Source organism: Dunckerocampus dactyliophorus, chromosome 10 (genome assembly GCF_027744805.1).
Source record: "Dunckerocampus dactyliophorus isolate RoL2022-P2 chromosome 10, RoL_Ddac_1.1, whole genome shotgun sequence".
In the NCBI taxonomy this organism is placed as follows: domain Eukaryota; kingdom Metazoa; phylum Chordata; class Actinopteri; order Syngnathiformes; family Syngnathidae; genus Dunckerocampus; species Dunckerocampus dactyliophorus.
The window spans coordinates 23,599,820-23,624,939 of NC_072828.1; the positions used below are offsets into that span (position 1 = coordinate 23,599,820).

Consider the following 25,120-nt stretch of genomic DNA (forward strand, 5'->3'; position numbering starts at 1 on the left):
CAGTAAATGTTGGAATTCATGTTCCATTCAACGATCTGCAGCTTCCCAGTGCCAGCAGCATTCGTGCTACCATGATGCTACCAATACCACCACTTTGCTGAGCCAAGTACTGTCTTAGCACAGAGGAGCACCTACCAATGACTTCTTCTATGCTGGAGGAATTGAATCTTCTTCTTTTCCTCTGTCTTCTTTACTGCAGTTGGCGACTAACTTTGGAAAGTTATGAGTGAATACTGGACTCTCAAATGCTACACTGCTGATCAAAATTTTAAGACCAGTTGAAAAATTGCAAGAATGAGTTTATTGCAAACCACCGTTAAACTGAAATATGCTGTTCATCAATTGACCACCGCCTTTAAAAGCCAAAATCTTGGCAAAAATGTAGATTCAATGTCAGGTATTCACACTGTCATGATCTCTTGATGGCAAAGGCAAAAAGACTTTTCTCTTGGATTGTTGAGCTACACAAGAAAGGCTTCTGGCAGTGCGCCATTGCTGCTGAGGCTGGACGCAGTAAGACAGTCATTTGAAACTTCTTAAAAGATCCTTAGGGTTATGGAACAAAAAAGTCAAGTGGTAGACCCACAAAAAATTTGCCGGCCTTGAGACGGAGGATCTGATTGTCTGTCCATCACAACACAAGACAATCCCCGGCCCAAAGGAAGGTTGTTACTGGTGCTGAGTGCAGTCCAATAACCATTAGACGGCACCTGCGAGAGAAAGGCTTTAAGAACAAAGGTCTCGTCGCCTACAACACCACAAAATTACCCGTTTGGAATTTGCATGAGAACACCAAAATTGGGACACTGAAATGTAGAAGAAAGTTTTATTCTCTGATGAGAAAAACTGTAACTTTGACAGTACTGATGGCTTCCAACGTAACTGGCATGACAAGGATATCCCACCAGACATGTTTTCCACACGGCACAGTGGAGGGGGCGCTATGATGATCTGGGGTGTTTTTTCTTTCAACAGAACAATGGAGCTTCAGGTGGTGCAGGGGCGTCAAATGGCAGCTGGCTATGTGGAGATGTTGCTGGGGGCATCCCTCATGACTGAAGGCCCTCGTCTGTGTGGTGATGACTGGGTTTTTTCAACAAGACAACGCTGCAATTTACAATGCCTGCCTGACAAAGGACTTCTTCCAAAGGCATAACATCGCTCTTTTGGACCATTCTGGATCTTCCCCTGATCTAAATCCAACTGAGACCATTTGGGGATGGATGTCAAGGGAAGTTTACTAAAATGGGCAGCAGTTAGACAGTGGACTCCTGAGTCTTTTCCAGCAGATCTGTAGAATTGCAAAATAAAGCCACTCTTCAGTCCAAATGCTTTTCGTTGTCAAAAAATCCCATGAGCAGCAACTAACCAGCTGTGAATCAATTGTCTTCTGTCAAAAAATGACGTAGTACGCCGTGCAAGACAGTCTGTGCGGGTGTCTTCACGCTTGACAGAGGTCATAACTAAAAAAGATGCCTGCTCATGTGTGTTTAATAAACTTATACATCCAAGGTTAACATTAACAATTACCTCTTGGCTGAGTTTGGACACAAGAAAGTGCATACAAAATGTGGAATTCAAAGTGTCTGGAATTTGAGTACAGCTCAGTCCAATTGGGTATTTTGGCTTATCTAGCCACTGGCTCTATAATAATAATGACTCAGTCATCAAGGCAACTAACACATCAAACCATAGTCTTAACTCACCCTTTCTTCACTTCTTCCTCCTTTTATCCCCCACTCACTGTCCTCTTTCACCTCCCTCCTAACCCCCAGGTCATCTTCTTAAATCCCCACCGCCCCTTCCTGCATACCCCACCTTTTCCTCACCCTAACCAACACCCGTTGTCCCCCTTTTGGCCCCCCCTTTTCCCAATTAGTCTGTCTGCGCGCAGCTACCCATCCGATCCCTGCCCATCCTGCCAGTGCTGGTTCGCTCATCCAGTCCCTCTGGCTAACATGACAAAGACGGAGCCTCAGTATTCAAAAAGACATTCTGCTTTCAAATGCCGAATGGTAGGGTCGACCTGGGTGCAGCTTTAAGCAAAATATTCAAATTCTCAGGCTTCCTTTTTTAAGAATTTGCATGGATATGCATTCATTTGCAGTGTGTAAAGGCACAAGGACAGCTGAGCCATGGTTTTAGAAAGACGGCAAAAATAAATAATGCAGAATAAAAATGTATGATGGTATGAAATCTTGATGGGTAGGACTGTTACATTAAAATCCACGTTGGAGGGGGGGAAAGGATAAAACAGTTGGGGGGGGGGGGGGGGGGGGGGGGGGAGGAGATCAGTTACACACACACTGGCATGAATGCCATGATCTAATGAAGTGAAAACATACTTAAGTTATTTTTTCCATTTTTTCAGACCTCTCCAAACTACCAGAAGGTTAGTGTAAATAAAACTAGGAGGATGCGAGAGAAATAATAAATAATTGAAGTTCAGTTCAACGGAAAAAAGTAACTAATTTTTTTTTAACAGTGGTGTGAAGGAAACCAAATCCAATAGAATCAGAACCTTTGATGGAACTACAATCCCATGGTCAAATGACAAATTCCTCATCTTTGAAAAACATACTCATACAGGGACTCAACGTTGCCATTGTACACCCATCGTTTTAAAACCAAACTATTACAACTAGTAAATATGCTTACAATCGGCTGATTTCCGTTAAAAAAGCCAATCACCGTGCAGCGACATGACAATTCATGTAATGACAACACAAACGTGACGTGAATGTGCTGTGTCACGTAGAGTTGACAACACCCGTACTGAGCCGACAAGGGACGCGCTTTGTCCCGTATTGCCGCGAGAATCCACACTAGTCTGTAAAACCTTAATGGTTTCAGTTTGACAGCTTGACACAGGCTACGCCAATCAATGCGAATGCGTTTGATCACTGCCTTGGCAAACCTATTGGTGTTCGACTTCTCTTGCACCTTTCTTTACACGCTTTGCCCAGGTGTTGACGGCCGCAGCTTACTAGCTCCCTAGCTAGAATTATCCACCGAGCTTCTCATCTTCTCAAGATTCAAGAGTTTTATTGTCATATGCACAGTAAAACAGGTAGTAATACTATGCAATGAAATTCTTGTTCTGCTCATTCTCCCCAAAAAAGAAAGAAAGAAAGAAAACACAAGAAAATGAATAAGAACAAAAGAAACATTAATACCAATAAATTAAGCAACAACAACAACAGAAGAGACATTAATACCAATAAATAAATAAATAAATAAATAAATAAATAAATAAAGTGTTATGAGTGTGTGCGTGTGTTACGTGCGGCGTGTGTGAGTGCTTCATTGACACTTCGTTCTGACTCCAATTGTGACTTTTTACCACAGTGACAATTTGTTTTTAAAACAAGCAAGCAATGCGGTTAGTTTGGAGCTCGCTTTCCTCCCCGATGAAGTGGTTACCTCTCTGCTGAACTAGCAAGTAGACCAAATAGAGACAGGAGCAGAATAGAAAACCTTTAGACACATTTTGCTAAAATAATTTCAATTTTGTGGATATGTATATATGTTCATTAAACTTGTTTTGTGGCGGCGCACTGTTATTTTGCACTACCTCAAATTCAAACTGCACTTTTAATTGAAAATATCATATTTGAGAAGTTTGAGTTGAAACAAATTTGGTAATTTGGGTCGCTGCTTGCTTGATGGTGGGTCCAACAGAGAAACCAGTTGAGAACCGCTGATATAGAAGGTATGCATCAGCAAGGTCACCAACACTCAAAGGGCTGAAAGACCATAAAGACAACATTATTGTGCCAATTGCTTATATTGCCTTGGCAAAAAAAAGCAACTAGACAACTAGAAACACTCAAGAGCAAAAGCCGATAGAGTATCACTAGATCACCTTTAATATCAATGTAATTTAGTACATAGGAGGTATTGTGGGTGTGGAAACTATCATATATACACGTATATATTTTGGTTTTAAAATAACCAACGGTGGAGACCTGGTTTTAATCCCCAAAATAATGAAATGTCTCTGTACTTAATCAGACAACCCATTCAAAGCAGGCGACCCTTACCTATGACCACCCTGTTGAACATGTTTTTTGGTGGGGATCAATATGGGAAATTCACTTTCCTCACTTAACATACAACGACAATGGCAATTAGAAAGACAAACCTTAGTGTACTTGTCTGAGCTCATAGTTCCATACATCATAGTGCCTTAGTAACAAATAAAATCAATTCAAACTTAATACGCATGCAGGGTAAGACAAAGCCAAAGACAGTGAAAGACACTGACAGTGGATATGGCAGGGAATCCAGAATAAAAAGGAAAGGAGCAGAAGAACAATAGACAGAGAGGCACAGCCTCCTCTGGCCGCGGCAGACTACAAACCCTGCAGAGATTCTTTTCATTAGGCTTTAATAGTATGCTGCCGGCTTGCCATTCTGACCTGCACTCTGTGCCGGTAATAAGAACGGCCTTCAGAGCCGGACCAAAGCAACAGAGCTGCTTGAGAGGGGGGAAGGTGTAGGGGGAGATGGAAGAAAGATAGAGGGGCACATGAGCATGAGCTGATATGGTGCACTTTCAAATTGACACAGGGCGGGGGTGTTACATTTTCACATTCTTGCTCACTCTACCCAAGCTGATCGGAGAGGGAATTGGGGGAAGAGGGCATTTTGTCTTTCTAGAACTGATGAAATCCCTCCACAAGTGACCCCTCTGGTGCTGAGAGTCTGTGGTGACTGAAGTTATTTTGGTTAACAGCATCCCATGTTGCCAATGTCCTTCTTCTGTGTTGAAGGTGGCAGATTGATCTTCTGGCCTCTTCAAACACTTTGCCAACACTTGTCAGGTATATGAGTGTGCACGTGCATCTCACACATTCGTCCAACCTTTAGAATAAAATGAAAAGATCTTTACAAGGACCTTCTATTCTATGTGTATTTTGAAATTGCTCATAGATGAAGTGGAGAATCCATTGCTGTAATTGTTACATTATTGAGGTAATTTTTTGTGACATTATTGAGGTATATTTTTATATTTTATTTAGGCATATTTTTATGATTTAGCAGTGATTGAACACTGCAAAAATAAGCAAGTTTGGAGTACATCTCAACTTCAAATTTTGACTCCCACGTCAGGTTCAACGTCAACAGGTACGGCAAACACGTCATATGTTCAGTAGTCCCTCGCCACTCCGTGCTTTGAATTTTGCGGTTTCTCTCTCAGGGCTTTTCCAAAATTATTTAATTAATAAATCATACTGTCTCATGGTTGAATTCGGCCTGTTATTAGTCCAACAATATCCACATTTAAGCAAATGTAACTTATGTTTTGCCTAAATTAAGCATTTTCCAACATAAAATTTGCTAAAACTAAAATACGAGTATAAGGCATTCAGAAGACGCATTCAAATTGTGGTATGTGGTATTCTACACTGGTCACTAGGTGTCAGTAATGTTACTATAACGTTCGGTGAGACGTGATCGCTGGAACAAGTGGCTTTTATTGCAGGTTTCAATTTTCTCACAACAGGCACAGTAATAGTAACATAATAATCACAATAATAATAGTCATATCAATAACACTATACATGTAAGTCTTTTTATATTTTGTAAAAAGTTTAAAGAAAACGTACAGTGTAATTAAAGACAAAGCTTTGCGTTATTATTTGTTCACAGTGTCAACATTAAAGCTTTTTCTCTTTACATAGTGCCTTTAATTATATTTACCACATACTTACTTGATTTTTTCGGTTTATTTCTTCCATGTGCTGCGCCCAAAAAACAATGATTAACATTTTACATTAAAATGTGGACATGTGGGTTGCTCCTCAAAGCGTGCAACTAGGGTTGTCACAAAAATGGATACTTCGATACCAAGTCGATATCAACATGCAAAATATACATTGATACCTGCCTTTTTTTAGGTATTGTGAGTATCGACTATCCAACTTCCACCCACGAGCCATATCGATTCTAACTTGGCAAGGGCAATACATGCGTATGAGCACTGAGGCGACTGAACAGCAGTGCTGCCAAGTCCGCTTCTTATAAGCCACTTTGGGCTTGTTCTTTGTAAAGCAGCTTGCAAATTCCCAAGTTCCCTTTTGTTTTGGACTTGTTTTCAGCGTGCTAGTCGCTTGTTTCTTTCGGCAGTCAGTGGCGAAAAAGAACGCCTGCTGTCTTTAAAAACATGCCTCAACAAGTATGGGGAAAGCACATCAACTAGGCTTATCAATAAGTCAAGTAGTAGTCGCGTGCAGAGATGCTTTGCATTTGAGGTGGATTAAAGCGGTGCAATTATAAATTCGCAAAAAGCGACATGCACACGGTGCCTCCAAAGTTTTCAAACGAAAGGAGGAAAAACTTCAAACCAGGCAAAACACCTGAAAGACAGATATCTTGACTTGTTTACAGAATTCAAGGTGAGTACGTTTCAGTTTCCTATCATTGGTGTCACGTTCTACATGACCCGAATATATGTTCTGTTATTTGAGCTTAAGAGCCAGCTTACTATGCCTGTAATGGCGCAGGCTTCTAATACTTGCTCACTCCCTCACTTAAACAGAGACGGTCACAATACCATCATGAGACGGGGCATTATTAAATGCTCTTTGACAGTCTCAGATTACGCTATTTGAAGTAAAAACTTTATTTGTCCTTCACACCTTAAAGCAGTGGTGTCATTTGCGGCCAACACTGCAACACACTACACAACCCACTACAACCACGGTCCCAACACAAAAATGGAAAAGGAAAAATAAAGACCAGCAGTGGCGTTGAGCCTTTAAATATATAAAATTCCATATTGTCAAGAATCCTACAATAACGAGGGACTTTGAAAGATGAACTTGGTCCTGGGCATGACCTAAAAAGGCATCCGGTGATGAAGTCGTCCAAAAGAACTGCTGTTATTTTTTAATGTAAAATAGTTGATTATTGCTGTCAATTATGAGCATATTTTATAAGCTTAGTATTGTTTGTTTTTATAGACTGGTAGGCTACAGGGCACTGTTTTTTTTTTATGTATAGTTACCTCTTGGCAGCTCTCGGCAGTCCTGCAATTTATGTTCTGTACTAAACATGTTTGAAGCAGAGTGATCTAAAATACTTGACAGTTTCTAAGTTTTCAATAAAGTAGTGATTGTTTTTTTTTTAAACATAGTATCGAATAAGTATCCAGAATCGCGGAAATTCACAGGTATTGGTATCGACTACTGAAATTCTTGTATTGTGGCAACCTTACATGCAACTTGTCAGTGTTGTGCACTGCCTGTGTCACTGCTACTACGACAGCAACAGCTACTGCAGGGCAGGGAAGTGACACATCATCACGTGCACAAAACACGACGTCACACGCATTGCCGTGTGTTTACGGAAGTAAAGTCCTGATTTCGAGGATTTTGTGCAACGAAAGTCAGCATTTTCTTAAAGGGGACCTATTATGCTTTTCCTCTTTCCTGACCTATAAATGTTGTTACAATGTTATATTCTCCTGTTAAACGATGCCAACGTGTCAGATAAATGAGCTTTGCACATTTGAAAGTCAGACCTGAAAGCAGTTTTGGATGGCTCTGCACACTGTGTTTTACAGAGTTTTGTTTAACACCAAGTTCCATTGACGTCAATGCAAGCCGGACTTCCTTATATGGGCATGCCCAGGCACAACGCTGTACGCCTGCCTTCCCCTCGTTCTGCTTCGCGCTGCTCTGTTGATTGTGTTAGCATGTATGGCTCCCAGGAAATGTTTGTTACGGGTGTGCCTAAAGAGGCAAGCATCAGGCAGCTGCTGATTCCCGGCCAGCAAGAGAAAAATATGCTCATACAATGCTGGACTATCCGCCAAACTGTTGTTGAAGTATGACGCCTTTCCAACGTTACTTGGTCGTGTTGAAGAGTCACAACAGCAAGCTGTGAGCAACAGTTTCAGTGTCCTAACTGTGTTTATTTTATGCAAGTAATCGGACAAAAGGGGTTCGGCAGCTGTCCGTAAGTCCTTGGGAGCGCTTGGGAGTGTGCCGAATGATAGCGGAGTGGGCTCGACGGGCGGTGTACCTGGAGGAGGGCCAGGGGTGGAGTAAATTACCAAAGACCGTTTGGGCAGTAAACACTGCAGGTAGAGATGCAGGCTCTGGAAGATCTAGAAAGCTTTCTGTGCGGGTTGTAATAGGCCCCCTTTAACCAAATCACTTCGCATTGGAGATTAAGAAGAAAGAGGGTCAGACTTTTGGCTATGGCAGCTCATGGAGAACTACCTGCAACGTCTGTTCTGCATAGCTCTTGCTTGCAATCTCAGTTCCGCCATTTCTGGTTACTTTCAACAATTCTTATTCTGTGATTGCTTTCTTTGTGGAGATGCAGCCTTGCTCAAGACAGTAGTCCCACATAGTATTTAAACTACTAAGTACACAGCAGTTAGAGTAAGTACATATTATGTGTGGGCCATAGACCATTACATTTTTAGACTTTGACACGGACCAGTTAAAAATGAATGACGGGCCACATTTGCACCACGGGCAGTAGTTTGGACACTCCTGCACTATAGCTTGGTCTTTCTGCAATTATTTTAACTGGCCTGAATAACCTGTTATCTGTTTATCACAAACATTTCATTGTATTTAACTGTTGGTATTCTAGTGCTGCTGTACAATTGTAAAAATGTAAAAATGCTCAGCAAAATGGAAAATGTATTCAATATTTTGTATCAACAGGGGAAATAACATCCCCTTAACCCACGATCCCCAGTCTGCTTCCCTGTGTATAAGCTCTTAATGAATCATCCATATAACAACTTTCCATTGGTGTAGTATACATGGCAGCCATTTTCATTGCACTCAATTTCAGATTTTTCCACAACGGATGTATTTATGTTGTGAGGTGAGAGGGTAGGCAGCTTATAGTATAAGAATACAGCATCAACAACGACAGTGTGCATTATTCCAGTGCTAATACCCTGTCCTGCTGATGTCCTTTATACATATCACAGATGGGCTCAGACAGGGGAGAGCGGCAGTATTATGCCTCTGCCGAGATCTTCCTCTGAATACATTACCAAGTGATAGGGGTAGATGTCTCACTCCCTAACACACTCCCGTACACACACATTCACATCCACTTAAAGCATTGGGCCAAGAGAGCTGCATATGCCCAAACATACAAGCATGGGCTTCATTAATGAAGTGCCAGGAGGAGAGGAAGAGGGATAGAGAGGGTACGCGTGCGCTTGTGTGTGTGCACGCGCGCGCGTGTGTGTGCGCGCGTGTGTGTGTGTGTGTGTGTGTGTGTGTGTGTGTGTGTGTGTGTAGACCAAGCAGCCGGGGGGGATTTCCTTCTTTAAGCTTTCAGCTCCCACTGGGCTTAGCTCGACTGTATGAACCCTGATGTGGGCCTGCCTCTACCACATGGCGTCGCACATACACACACATGCACCCTCACACCTATATACATCCAGAGTACAGTGCATATACACTGACGCTTAGCAGGGGAGCAGCACTGCAACACTATCTTCTAAATATTTGGCTGTGGACATCTCACTGACAGAAGGAATCTATCAGATAAGGTCAGGTTCAGCCCCTTTCCCACTGTCCTGTACCTACATCGGGTAGCCACAGCTGTGCTTAGCCCGACTCGTCTCAGTTTAGGGCGGTCAGTTTTACGCCACAAAACAGCACTGCCTCAGTCGCCTGATGTCACTAGTGGGAATCCGCAACAGTCAGAGTGACGAACTAAGAAACAATGGAGGACAATGAGGCTTTTTTTCATCATTTCTTTTAACAGTATGCTCTAAACACAATATTAGATATATAAACATTTTAAAGCTCAAGGCACACAGTATCGTGATTAAGAGATTCTGACTTTGACAAGTCGCTCACTGCCGCAGAGAGCAAACAACACAAAGGAACACATTCACACACATCAGCTTTGACTTTGGAAAACAGTGACCAAAATTTTTGCCTCTTTTGTGATATGTTGCGGACCAAACCACTAACTGCTTCATATTGATTTGGTCCGTCTAGGGCCTAACCCAGTGATCCCCAACCCCCGGGCAGGTGGGTCATTTGGTACCGGGCCGCACAGAAAGAAAAGGTCATTTCCATTATTTATTTATTAATGTTTTTGATGTTTTATTTTGAAAAGTGGCCGGATTCTCTCTGTTACATCCACATGTCCATTGTGCGTGTGCTAACTTTATCTCATGCCGCACAGATAGACTACTACTGTATTTTTACCATTTTTCTTTCACATCATATTTGGTGTCAAATGCTGATACTATGTGGGAATGCATAAAGGTAAGTTTTGATGACTTATTGAGTGCTAATGTGCACATTTGTCTCAAGAGAATTCATGCTAGCGCACTGCCTTTTACCACACACGTAAAACAGTGATGTAATAATCTTTCTGGAAAAACTCCAGGATTGAACTGGTGGATGGTGGGTCGGCATTCATTTTGTGCTTTTAATTTGATGTTATTCATGTCTTAGCTTTACACAAAAAATAATAAATAAGATAAATTACATCGCTATAATGTACGAAACCCCCACCTCCCCTTCCGCGGGAGATTTGTGGGAGCACATCCTTTATTTTCTGTCATGCCCATGACAATAACGTCTCCCGACCCGCCCCCAAATTTTTTAAATACTACTGAGAAATTGATATGTGTTTATTTATCTTTACTGTACAGACTGAACTCGACACTGAAACCAGCAAAATGCAAGAAAACGGAGAGCAGCGAAGCATACAACCATATTCACTTGAGAACGATAAATTCATACATGTTGGCAGGTCTGCACTAATACTGAAAGTCCTCCCTGCATCTCATGGCCCCACCTGGCAGTTCACCGCACCCCCCACCCCACTATTTGAGAAGCACTGCCCTAGTGTGTTTACACCCTTAGACAACACATCAACATCTCATGACTGCCAGTCTGGTGTATGCCTAGAAAGTAATATGGGAATAATTTTAATTTAAATATTACCTGCTGGATTCGAACCCGCACCTTTTCTCATCTGCTCAATCTGATGGGTCCCTGTCTCATTTTGAAAATAAATTCTTCAATCTACAACAAAATTTAATGAGTGCCAACCCTCTCACAGAGTTCAGTAGAAATTATCTATTGAGTTTGGACATAATTGCTGACTCACTTACTTCCCAACTAATGGTGAGCAATTACACTATTAAGCATTTTAAGTCATTTAAAATTGTCTTAGCCACGAAAACAATGGTAATCTTACAAAAGTGCCTTACAAAACTAATCATAGTAGTGCTTACTGTGACTTTCTGACTGAGCAAGAAATCTGTCGAAGCCAAACCTTTCCTATAAAATTCATTTTGGCAGAAAAAGGGCAGTAATGCCAAAGAGTCCCCAGTTTGTGAGTCTGCTTTAATGACTTCATCTGGAGTTGTAATCACTACTGTTCACTTCAGCAGTTCAACTGCTCCTAATGTCAATGCCAAATTTCAGCACTTTCCTTTTCCAGTCAGTGGACAATGCAAATGATATGTGAAGAACAGTGTACTGCAAAAACACATTCCTACTCTCCTCTTTCCCCTCTACCATGGTTCGTCTCCCAGGAAGCCCAGAGGTCAGCACAATCAGAACCCATGAGCAACAAAGGGTCCTACTTAGGCATCCAGCTCAACGCCGGAGCCAAAGGCCAGCTTACTAGGGCGAGACTGTCCATTAGTCAAGACCCTGGAACACCCCTGGGATCTGGGGGTGATAAGGGTTAGAAAGAAGAATAAAAACACTATCAACCCAGACACATACACACACATATCCTCAAAGGCATACACAGATCATATGAGGCCTTGTTTGACACTGCTGTCAGGGTGCAGTGAAGGGGAAAGATGAAACCCTGTGACACACTGACATCATGCACATACATGTACACAAATACATGGAGATACACAGTTCTGCTTATGCACCACCATCACAAATTTGAATTTCCATCCTTTCCATTTCATACTTTCTTATTTAACTGTTAGAGCTTGCTTTGCAAAACTATAAAGCAGCACCAAAAAAGCTGACAAACTTGCTGTATATTATTTTCCGTCATCATATCAGTCTACCCAAACTCCCTGTGAATTACATACAGTGTATCACCATGACATTGATCGTATGAACATCAATCTGCTAAAAGTCTTCAGGTAAATTTGTGTCAAATATATGGAAAACATAGAAATATAATGCACCAAATTTACCTTTTTTTCCCCAATTACTATATTCAATCAAGTTGCAGAGCTTTCTCTGGAAAAAGGTCCCTTCCAAATGTAATGTCCTTGTCTTAAAAGACAACAGCACTTTTTGGGGGGGGGATTTTGCCCATCATTCACAATCCTTATGTGAAACATGACCACACATCTTTCTCTTTTCTGTGCATTCTAAAGAGAGGAAAACAGCTAGCATGAAGGAGCTAATAATGCATGTAATGAGACACACAGACTATAAAGCCTTCTAAAAAAAACTCAGTTTTTTAAAATATGCTGTAACCATGCGGTAACAGGCACATTCATGATTATATGTAATACTTACAGTATTTTGCGCATTGATGTGCGCATTGATTTCACAGAGCCCATAGCAACTAACGCTACTTCCGTCAACAACAGCAGCATAGAAAGCGTGCTTTTGTTTGCTACTACTACTCATGGCAGACTTCGTGACTACTTACTACTTTTGGACAGATGAGGATCCAGAACCTTATCTTTTCGACCCTGAATACACGGAGGATGAGCTTCAGGTTTTGGAAGCTGAGCGGGCAAGAAGAAAGGGTGAAACGTCGGAGCAAATCGAGTGTTTCTGCTGGATTCAGTGGTACACAGTGTTACCATCGATGGGAACACTTTGTGTATATGGCGAGGAGGACATTGGCCCAAAAGACTGCATGACAAACAAACTGTTAGAGTTAACAAACTCTACCCAAAGTCAACTGGAAAAGACGGCCCAGGCCAACTGGACCAGATGGACAACTGTCCATCGTGTAAGTCACCATGATATTGATTCTGATACATGGAGCACATCGTGCTTGATATTACAGCTATATACACAGTCCATCGAGCCGTGTACACAAAAAAAAAATAATGGAATGTGGGCTATTACAGATAATTTGGTTGACTATTCATAGTTGTTCATATATTAGTTCTTGTTTCCCAGTCAGTACAGATTGGTGTCCTATCGCATTGTTTCCTTTGGAGTGGGCCCGTTACCTCTCGGTAGTGGTGTGAGCTGTTGTGAGCGAGGCGCTGTGTCACGACGCCAGAAAAGTTCATTCTTCGGTGTTAGATCCTACAATAACAATGTCGTTGTAGCTTTGTTTAGAGGGCTTTATATTCGAAATTGGTGTGTCCCATGACATGCATTGTTATCTCCCTCATGCCAGCTGTTTTTCTCTCTTTAGGACACACTGACAAGGTAACGATGTGTGTTCATGTTTCACATAAGGATTGCGAAGTGCAGTTTTCCTTTAAGTTGCCATCTCAGTCACACTGCAAGTAAACTTTTAACACCAACCTTGACTCACCCACCAACGTGACTATGTTCTTGGGGTCAGTATCACCCGTAATGTACAGTACACCTCCTGTTTGTCACTTCAGTACCCCTAGACCGCTGCACATTCAACCACCCGCCTTCCCCCACCGACGGCTGATACAGAGTTATGACCACCAATCATAAGATGTCAGGCAGTTGGTCCTGATGGAGCACTGTGTCAGAGCAATATTCTGTTATGCCAAGGTCCAAACCTCTTGGGACTTGACTGTTTGCCTTTCTCCTTGCACCTCCCGTTGTATGTCCTTACTTCTCACCATGTCTGGCTGATGGTAAGCAGTGTTGGCTGCACAGGACTGTACAAATAAATCCGAGGTGGTTTATGAAATAAAGATGTCGGCAACAAACTACAACCAATTATTAACCAATTATGCTGTTGTTTCATGGCCAACCATGGCTATAAAGGGTCTCAATGTAGCCTTTTACCATTCTGTCTGCCTCCGTCTAAATATTTATATCAGAAGTTGTCATACGGCGGCATATTCAAATTTTCTGAGCAATGAACGGTAATCAGAACAGCATGAGTAATGTCTAAATACCTCTTTAAAAACGTAATTATTAGTAAAATCTTCATTAGGCCCAGCTTCATTAGGCACATTGAACGCCTGGGTAATGTCTGCTTAAGTATGACTAACAAAAGGCCTTTAAAGTCACACTTTGCCAGACAAAAACTGGCGATTTTGACTCTTTTGTAGTTTTTACACAACATTCTTCTTTTCATGACGCCATCCTTGCACCTCACTCTCCAAGCATGACTCAACAACTTACATTATAGCAGCTAGAGGTCTAGCATTATCGCTCGTTTTGAAAGTATACCTGGATCACTATTACCTTGGAATACTATTATTTTGGACTACTATAACAACGTCAACATCTAGATACGTGTGTAAACGAGCTAAAAAACAAATGAAAAAGTCTTTTAAAAAAACGTACGTCTTCGTTTCTCAGACTAACTTGTTAAACAGCGCAGTGGGACAGAGCCTTAAAATATGATTGCATCCTATTTATTTGTATTTGTACTTTATTTATCCCACAGCAGGGAAATTCACTTGTTACAGCAGTAATATTAATATTATACTAGTAGTATTATTAAAGACTTTTGAGAACTGATGTGGCAAATGGAGTAATCTTCTGTCCGGTTGCTTTTGTACCACCTACTCTAAAATGCACTTAAAATTGTAGGCATTGAAGAAATATTACACTTAAATGTATTTTAACATTTGTCTTCTAAGCATAAAACCGACAAAGCATTTTGCAAATTGATTAAACACGGCAATGTGTGAGCCCTTATCAAAGCAAAAATATTTCCTTTTGGGATGAGCCCCCACCTACTGTGGCCCTGACATAAATGGGAAAACTGCATGTGTTATGGCAATCCCGGCACAGTATACAACGAGAAAATCAAAAGTCCCGCATTAGAATATGTGAAATAGCCATACAGAGTTAAAATCATCTTTAGTTCAGAGCCCAGAGACGAGCTTGCAGTAAAATATATTCATTATTCAATATTCCGTTTATTTCTCCCTGGATGTTAAAAATTCTTGCAGATGCAAATGCTATTTATGTGCAATATACAATTTACTGCAATATGAGGGGATGGGAAAGTTAATAACCACCTATAGGAAGAAAGAAATAAGAGTACAGAAAGGGTACAGAAGGATATAAGAGTAGAAGTGAGTCAGTAAAATGTAGGTTTTGACCCATCCTTGCTCCAAATATTCGTAATCTATTTTCACTGTTGTGCAAAATTGAAAGTCTCTATTAAAATGTGGCTAGTTAAGTGAAAAGACTGCGAGGGCATGGCTTGTGCACAGCCCTGCTTCAGGGCACCCTATAGATTTTCAATTGCATTTCGCTCTGATCTCTGACAGGGCCTTTCCAAAACTTGAATTTTTTCTGGTAGTCATTCTCTTGCTCTTGCTATGCTTGGGTGAAAGTTGAAATTCTGAGCAGATACCTGAAGGGCCAAAGTGACCAGTATTTGCAAGTTCAGCCACCTTTAAGGGCCAGTTCCAGCTAAAGGGGAAAAATCCAAAGAATGAAGCTGCCACCACCCTTCAGTGTGGGTATGGTGTTCTTCCATAGACAGTGCCAGGTACAGTATAAGGTCATCTGAGATTTACTTTCCGTATGAAGTACATTAACCAACATCGTCAGCCCTTGAAATATGTTGATGCAGATAATTTTAGTATGAAAACCAAAGTATGAAAGTTAAAAGTATCCAATGAATGATTTTACTGTTTTAATTCTTATGGTTTTGCTATCTGTCTCTGCAAGTTTAGGGAATCTTTTCCGTAACACAATATATTATTCAGTGTAAAGCTATAATTACCTTGTCTGTGTGAGCTTGTTTGACTGCAAGTGCATGTTCAGTCTGCTGCATTTTTTCTACAACTTTGGGATGAGATCTGAGAGGAAAATGGACAGATTTCCATCTGTCTGCTTCATTTACAAAAAAAAACAACAACTTGCAATTCAGATTCAAATACATGGTTTAGCCACCTTTCCTTTCCCTTCCATCATTCTACTTTTCACATCCCCACTCCTCCCTATGTAAGCAAGTGGCATCTGCAGATGACCAAGACATCAAGAGACTTAGGGGCTCAGGGAGGAATAGGGGAGCAGGAGGGAAAAAGAAAAAGGGTGGCCAGCGAGAGAAAGAGGGAGCAAGTGCCTCTCACGTCAAGAACACCCCGACGTGCCAGCCAGCCTGCAGTCTGTTCTCCTTTGAGCTTTCTATTCTACTACGGAACAGGAAAAAAAATCAATTCATATTTCCATAATCCACACTCCTGTCTGTCTGCATGTCTTTGACTCACCCCCCTCTTCCATCCCTCTCCATCTCTCTCCCTATCCCCTGGGGTAGACTAACCCCTCCACCCCGATCCTACGGCCTACAAATGTCATTACGCTGCGCAACAATAACGACCGAAACAAAAGGAGGCCTTGCTCTGAGCTCTGAGCCCCTCTGTGGAGACTGTTGGCTGCTGCTGCCATATGCTGGCCAGCACGGGCCACAGAAAGAGCCAGAGTTGGGCTACAGAGGACTCCAGCCTCCAGCCCCACAAAGAAGGAAAGGAGCCCTAATCCTGGTAATGAGGCCAGTGAATACAGTCTTTATGTATACGGGGGAAAGGGCCAATCCCTCTGTACACAGCACGCTAACCAGCCATCTTAAGGGCCATCTTATCCACACAAACGATCTGGTCGACAACAGAATGAAAGAAAAGTAAGGGTGTGTTGACAGCATGAAAAGGGGGATGAGGTCTAGGCACATGTCAACACTCAAACTATCACACTGTGTTGCTTTCTGTCTTTCTTGGTTTCAGCTGCTTTTCTCTTGGGGATGTGTTGATTTAATACCCAGTAGGTGCATCGGTCCAACAACTCTTATGTAAATGTTGGTACAGGTTGTTTGCCTAAATTATTCCAAAAAGACTTAATTATAGCTTTGATTGACATTCTATTAGAAATCAAGTCAAGAGGCTGTGGCATTATATCATTTAAGTTGTATTTGGTGGTGTCTCATTGATGGTTCTTTTTAAAAAAAATGATTTCAAATGGTTCAAACAAATTAAAAAAATGTGCTTAAAAGTCTGTAAAAGAAAAAAGTTTGAATAAAAAGTGACAGGTGCATAAATGAGTCGTGTTGTGGGTTACATGTTTCACCATTAAGGGCACTGGTCTTCAATAGGCGGCCCAAGAGGTACATCTGGCCTAGGGAAGCTTTTCATTTGGCCTGCCAAACATCACCCAAATAATGTAAACCATTCAGGCTAACTAGAAAATTAACTAGAGAAGTGCTCATTCAAGCAGTACTTCCTCCACTCTGCAGGGGGCAACAGCGATGCGTACGCATCACAACGAAGCAGCAGAATAGAATAAGATGGCTCGCATTTAAACAAGTATGGCGCCATAAAGTCTTTTTTAAAAAAAAGAAAGAAAGAAAAGTGGACACTGAAAATTGGACTTTTGGACAGCAACCGGACTACGAAATATGCATTTACTGAAAATGCAGTGAGTAGGGGTTTCCCAATCCGATACGCTTGGAGGACATGTCATAGCGTAGGTCATGTGTGGACTGAGGGCTGAAAAACACTGCTTTCTAGGAACAATGACATTACCACCCCATATCTGTCACATGACCAGAAGTGACCAGTTGTGTACTGCTGCCAAAAAGCCAACATAATAATATTTCACTATGTCGACTGACATGGCTCCCAGCTGACATTCTCCTGATATTTGTTTGTCTTATATACCAAAGCGATTCGCAAAGCCGGACAAGCGGAAGACGACGGACCTTATGCGTTATGCATTTTTTTCCCCCTCTGTAGTTTTGGTGTGTCACATGGTTCTGTCTGCATGTGTGTTTACAGCACCACATGTAGGTGTGCCTTATGTATTCCATAGTTTCCACCAAGTGATCTGTTCCTGTGTGGACATGACTACAGTGTTCCCTCGGTACAACGCGGTTCACTTTACGCTATTTCGCAGATATTTTTGTGTGCATTTTTTTTTTTTTTTTTTTTTTTACAGTGTAGCATGCTTTTTTAAAATGTTATTTATTTTGTTTTCTTTTACAGCGTATGAACCGTAGTGTTCTGCGTCCCGATTGGCTAAGGGACTGTAGACCATCAATCAATCTCCTCCATACCATGTGTCCTGGCCTGTACAGAATGCGTTCAGCTTGCCTAATTTACATAATTGTGAGGATCGCTTGCAGCGTGGCTCTTTAGTGCTGTATGTTTGCAAGTTTTCTCCCCGACAAAACTCATAATGTCGACTAAACGCTCTGCACCGACAAAGGCACCTGCAGGGTGCCATTACGGAATAATTACAGAATAAATGAAGCTTCAGAGGAAGGAGAAGGAAAGCAAGGAGGAAAAGGAGGAAAATAACAAGGACGACAGCAGCAATACGTTTTAACAAGGATGCAAAAAGGGCTTTAACTGTCCGCAGCAAGACCAGGGAGAGGCGCCTCTGCGGATGCCGTAGCAGAGGCAAAGATGAGCAAATTTAAAGCCATCATCGAGGAAGGGGGATACAAGCCTGAACAAGTTTTTAATATGGATGAGACAGGTTTATTTTGGAAATACGACATCGCTGATTCAGCCTATGGACCAAGGCGTGATCCGCGCTTTTAAGGGCCTCTATGCAACATATATATTTTTTCATGGCTGAGAAAAGTGTCTAAAGTGTGTGGTGAGGGGCTTTATAGCCTTAAAACATATATAATAAACGAAAAAACATATCCTGTAAACAAAAAAAAAAACATATAATAAACAAAAAACATAGGTAAAAAAATTAATTAAAAAAAACATAATAAACAAAAAATGGGGGGGGGTCAACTTCTACTGCATGGATTTCACTTAACACTGGTATTTTTTTTAACCTAACCCCCGCGTTAAATGAGGAACACTGTATTTACTGATCCGACACTGTGCGGACGCTTTTTTTGCAACCCTCCAAAAAAAACAAAACAAGAGGGTACCTGTGTGGACAAGGCCTGAATAACAAAGCCTCTACTGGTCGTATCCAAAGGGTAGTCAATTTTTCCTAAATTGCTTCAAGATGAGATTCATTAAAAATCCATTCCTCACAATTAATAGATTAGTCAACTACTTGTATTATGCCTAGTATCCACATGAAACCATTTCCTGTGCTTTTCTGTAAGGGTGCAATTTTTTTGCTAGACTTTCTACTTACTAAAATCCGCTGGCAAGACAGTTTGCAGGGCTTGGTTGGTGTTTTGGGACATATTTTGCCTACATGCATAGTTGTCATTCTTTCCAGTCTTTTTTAAAATCTCCATTGTTTCCCTTCTTCTAGTGATTAGGCGCCATAGCTTAGTCATTTTTTTGCTCTGGGATCTGCTTTCCCTGGTGCTGCCAATAGAAACATTTTGTTGCGTTTGTTTCGCAGCTGCTGGGCTGCGTCTGATGCTATTCTTTGACTGAGTGTCTGTCACAAGCAGCCTGAGAGACGACAGCAGCAGAGGGCAGGAGTCATGGCATCATCACCGCAGGAGAAGGACTCAAGCTCATCCAGTGACAGTGTGATGTGCATGCTGCAGAGATAAATGTGCATATTATTACAGGCCATGTGATCGTTTTGATCAAGTTGGATCTCTAATGTTCTTTGACGGTGAAGTCGGAGAGAGATAAAGACATCCTACTGAGACGGTGTATTTTTAGGGTAAAGAGTAAGTATTTTCAATTAATAGGATCAACTTAAATCAGAGATTTTTTTGTAATTGTCATTGACTCGGCAGTCTATAATACAATGATATTGCTAAAACGATGTTGTTTAATGCAATAAACCAGATTCACTCTGATATGTGGGGCATTGTGCTGCATTGTGCTCCTAGTTTTAACTAGGAGTGTCTTAAAATTGTCGACTATTAAACAATTCGATTCTGAGGATGATTCGACTATGAATCTAGTCGTCGAATCATATAAAACGTCACATGATCAATACCATTCTGATACAAAAACAGCTTGATTTGTGATAATAAAGAATTTCAAATGGTGCGTGTGTTTAAGAGAAGACCTATACTTACCACACATGAATAAAACCACCCGCTTGACACAATCCAAAAGGAGCTGAGGTGACCGTCAACATCTACAGACTTATTGGCTCATGATGGCTACTAAAAATCATCCAAAGTGTGGAAGTATTTTGAAAAGGTTAAGGACAACTCCAGAAAGTGAAGTGCAACTTGTGTCAGCAGCTCCTTACATATCACGCGACAACAACCAAAATCACTGGATCATCGCTGAATATCATTTAAAACAGGTAACGCTGTTACACCAAGTTCATTTTATATCCCGACAGAAATGAGGTTGCTAATTGAGAGTTTTGGCAAGTTGTTGTTTTTCAAGCTATGTTGTTGTATGTGCACTTTTCTGATGTGTGCCGACAGCGACCGTGTTCCGAGTTTGTTCGTGTTGCTTTCTATATGACTAAATGAATGAAGGTACTGTTGTTACACATCTACCATATTTCTTTGTTCATCTGTGGGTTTTTTTTAGCCTTTTTCTTTGAGGTGGAAAAAGACGCAAATGAGATGTGTTTATTGGTCAGGATCGCCATTAGCTCTGCTCTTCAAACAACAACAACAACAACAAAACATCTGACTGTTATTCAACTATGGACAAAATCTAACAAATCAGATTATGAAAATCAAAGACAGCCCTACTTTTAACACTTTAGGACACACCTCCTAATGGTTTAAGGCAGTGTTTTTGCCGTCGCACACTAGTGTGCCGTGAGGGATTGTCTGGTGTGCCGTGGGAAAGTATCCAATTTCACCTAATTATTATCCGCAAATAATGTGCCGTTGCCGAGTGTCTGTGCTGCCTAGTAGTGATCGGCAGAGTAACCATGTAATACACTTCCATATCAGTAGGTGGCAGCAGGTAGCTAACTGCTTTGTACAGGCAAAAGAACCAATGCATGGATAACAGATGGCGATGACAGTGGCATTGTGGCGAGCGAAACAGTGATGGATGGACAAGTTTTTGAAAAGGAAAGAGGCTAACTCTGAACTGCACCCTGGAAAAAATTCGGACGCAGATGAAGGCCCAAGTATGAGTGGAGGTCAAAAGAAAGCAAAGACGGATAACTGAAGCAAAATCTCTTGCGCGAGGCAATACTAGTTGTCTTTCATTTGGATTTACTTTCACTGAGGATGCAAGGAAACGACTACGTTGTGCTTGGTTTGTGGTGAAAATCTATCCAACAATGCTCAGGTCACAAGTAAGCTTAAACACCATCTCCAAAAGAGACTGAGAGTTGTTGAGGAAGAGCGTTGTGTGTGTCTTTTTTCTATTCCTGCCAGGATATTAGCTCTGTGTTCATCCAAACAGGCCCAGGTTTCACACTGAGTGAGTACAAATGTGAATGATTCTAAAATACTTGTTATTTTTGTTTATTTGATTCCTACACTGACACTGTGATGAGAACAACTTTATATCATCTATGTCAGCTACAGAGTTTATTTGTTAGCATTTTCGGCTGGTAGTGTGCCTCCGGGTTTTTTCAATAAAAAAAATGGGCCTTGGCGCAAAAAAGGTTGAAAAACACTGGTTTAAAGGCACAGGTGTCAAACTGAGGCCCGGGGGCCAAATCTGGCCCACACTGCAATTGTATCTGGCCTGTGGAACTGTTTGGAAAATAGCATTGAGTTGGCCCACCACACAGACCTTATCAAACAGAGTGCTTACAGCAATCTGAGTATACCCTCTGAAATATAAAATACTCCTCTGGCATTTTGGTTTTAAAAGTGGAAACAATATTGTATTTTGCACAAAATTCACATCTATTCTTAATCAGGGTGCCAGATTCAGACCAAAAGTCCAAATAATTTAACTGTACATGACTAAAAATGGCAGCACTTTAACTATTACAACCTGTCTGTACAAAATGTCACCTTCAAAAGGCGTAAGACAGTCAAAAGTGATCATTTTAACTACAGCAAAGCATGCTGGGAAATGCGTAATGCGCCCATTCCACAGCCGCAAACTCTTCCGCGTTACACATCTCACGGATTGTGATGTTTTTGTGTTGATATAAAATGCTGTAGCTTTTGTTGGACATTGAGAGAATGATGAAGAGGTGGTCGATCAACAATCACTTTGTTGAAACAAACAACTACACCAAAACAACCGTAGTCGTATATCCTCAGACTAAGCAGAAATTTCAAGAAAAATGCACATTTCCCCCACTCTGATGTAAAAAAAAAATGTCCATGTGGGTGGGGGGTAATGTCCAGTTTGGCCCACAACCTCAAGTAGGCTTTGATTTTTGGTCCCCTGTGCGATTGAGTTTGACACCCCTTCTTAAGGGGAACAAACCCAAAACAAGTACTTTAGGAATAAAATGCACCTCATAACGCTGTTGTCATGAAAAATACAGCAAAGACATAGCAAGACAATGAAAGTGAGAGGCTGGAAAACCAAGGTGTGCATTCCTGTCACGGTTGCATGATAATTAGTGATTCCTCGGTTATTGAAGACCCGTTCACTGCTGTTCATTACCAGCAACAGACATGCAACGAGACAGAGAGACAGTGTGGGTAAGAGAGAGGAGAGAGGAGGAGAGGAGAGAGGAGAGGAAGCACCAGCAGTGATGAGGAGGAGGAGAGCCGTAGTGATGGAGGGGAAGGGGGGGTTCCGCAGGATGGCAGGGTGAGTGAGGGCATTAGGAATGGGGAATGGGGAAGAGAGTGAGAGAGTGAGGGGGTGAGCGTGCGCGCGCAAGAGAAAGAGAGGGAGAGAGAGAGAGGGAGAGAGAGAGAGAGAGAGAATGAAAAAGCGGCGTTTGTTCCAACCTGGTCGGTGTGGTCCTGGGGGAAGCTCCACAGCACGGTTGGATCTAGAGGTAATTGACAGACAGCATTAATCAGCGGGTGAGAAACACACCGTCTTCGCTAGCTGCCTCAGAACACATACATATTAATGAGATGGGTGGGGGCAAGGGTGGCTGCTGAGAGTCTGTGCACACACACACACACACACACACACACACACGAAGCAGCTGCACAACACGGTGAAAGAAGAGAGAAAGTGTTGAGGCTGTACGTGCTGTAAATATGCAAATTTATATTCTCAGTGTAGATATGATAGCTTATATTATACAGCCAATTATCCACATTTAAATCCAGTCATATCGACATAGACTGTAGTTAATTTGTTTGGTTAATGATAAAATGACACACTTTTGATTGGCTGGAGACATGGAATATTGTATAAGTATTGTATAATCATTATTATTATTGTCCGTATTGCATTTTTTTAAAGCAATAGTGCTGAGAAAAGATAACGGATGTGGATTCATTGAGAATTGCTTAATAGCAGTTGGAGTGCATTGGATCGGGTGTGGGGACGTTTGGCAGCTGATCAGAGAGAATTGGCTATTTGTTTGCTATTCCACAATCTTTTTGACAATTTATAGACAGGCTGATATTTGATTAATCAAAGATACATTAAATTATCAAGCAACTGTGTCAATTAGTTTAAATCAATCCTATTAATAAAATGTGTTTTGAAGACATCCACACTTAAAATTTAAGACTAAAGTAAACAAACTAGCACAAATGCCAAAAAAATGAACCCCTGAAAAAAAAAAGAGAAAAAAGTCTTACACTTCAATTTCCTTCTTGTCTTAAAGGCGCAACACAACAAGCTTACGTCTCTCTTAAATCAAGCTAATTCTGCATCTAAAATAAAAGGTGAAAGCTTTGCCCTCACTGAAACCACAATGATTGAAAGGAAGCAGTCATCCCTGAACACAGGGGTCTCTGGTAAACATGGCTTCCATGGCTCCAAGGTCACCATGTGACCTTAACACCAGCAGGCCGGGTTTGAAGAGACAAACTCGCACATGGCAGCCTCCAAGTCGTGGGCCATTAAACAAGGCTCGCTTTTTGGTGTCCACAACCTCAGCTCCACCCATACACCAAGTTGATTCACCAAGTGAGAGCCCATCCAAAAGCTTTAAAAAAGTATTACAGTGGAATCCGCTTACCTCGACGACCCTCGGACTGGCTGACTAACATAGGCAGTTGTCGACACCGCCGACATCAAAACCAAAATGAACCGTTGCTTGCACATTTACTTGTGACGTTGGCCAGAGACAGAAGGAGAACGGGCGATACAGGAATTTTTGAACTTATGACAGTTTGTTGACATTGTTTTGTTCCGTTTGTACATACAGTGTTTATTGTGGTTACTAGGGTTGCTCTGATCAGAGCTTTATGCTGAAGATTCCGATACCGATTATAATTAGCTGAATAAGCTTAGAGATGCAACATTTTGTTGGCAACCTTACGAGATACAGCAGACATGTAGGATTTGCCAACGCAAACCGATCGATTTTTGTGCTTTGAAAGGTGTTTTTTATATGGAAATCAGCCGATATTGATAGGTGACTGATGGATTGGAGCATCCCTAGTGGTTACCCTTGTTTATTGTTCCAGACCCGACCGTGATAAGTGAATTTCTGTAAAGTAGGATTCCTTCGTTATAAATGGAATGTTAGGTTAATTGGCGACTGTAAATTGTCCATAGGTATGAATGTGAGTATGAATGGTTGTTTGTCTATATGTGCCCTGCGATGGCTGGGGACTAGTCCAGGGTGTACCCCGCCTGTCACCCGAAGTCAGCTGGGAAAGGCTCCAGCATACCCGCGCGACCCTAATGAGGAAAAGCGGCATAGAAAATGGATGGATGCATATTTTCATAGTTAGAGCATAGAAAACCTGTTCACAACCTTCTAATTATGGTTTTTAGCATTATTAGAGCCCTCTAGACATGAAATAACACCCTATAGTCACTTTTACACTCATATTGCCCAATATAGAAGACATAATAATAGATAAGACATTTTAGACATAAATAAGACATGACACAGACTCACATGACACAGACTCACATGTTAGCACCGACAGTAGTTCCTGCAGTGGCGAGGGATGTCCGATAATATCGGTAATGTTTTTTTTCCCTATGGTGAAAGCCGATATGGCCCTTAAAGCGCCACAAGCAACATTGCTGTCGCCATAACAGTCTACACACAGCATATACTTGAACCAATGTTTTGCT

The 25,120-nt window shown here is 41.5% G+C and overlaps 1 protein-coding gene across 3 annotated transcripts in view; it reads right to left on the reverse strand.

The window, feature by feature from the left end:
• Window positions 1-25,120, reverse strand: part of dennd1b (DENN/MADD domain containing 1B) — a 154,378-nt gene that overhangs the window by 94,947 nt on the left and 34,311 nt on the right. For all 3 annotated transcript variants that reach the window (XM_054789327.1, XM_054789329.1, XM_054789330.1), the window contains exon 3: window positions 22,852-22,895. In XM_054789327.1, coding sequence (XP_054645302.1) covers window positions 22,852-22,895 — 44 coding nt within the window. The remainder of the gene's footprint in view (window positions 1-22,851; window positions 22,896-25,120) is intronic.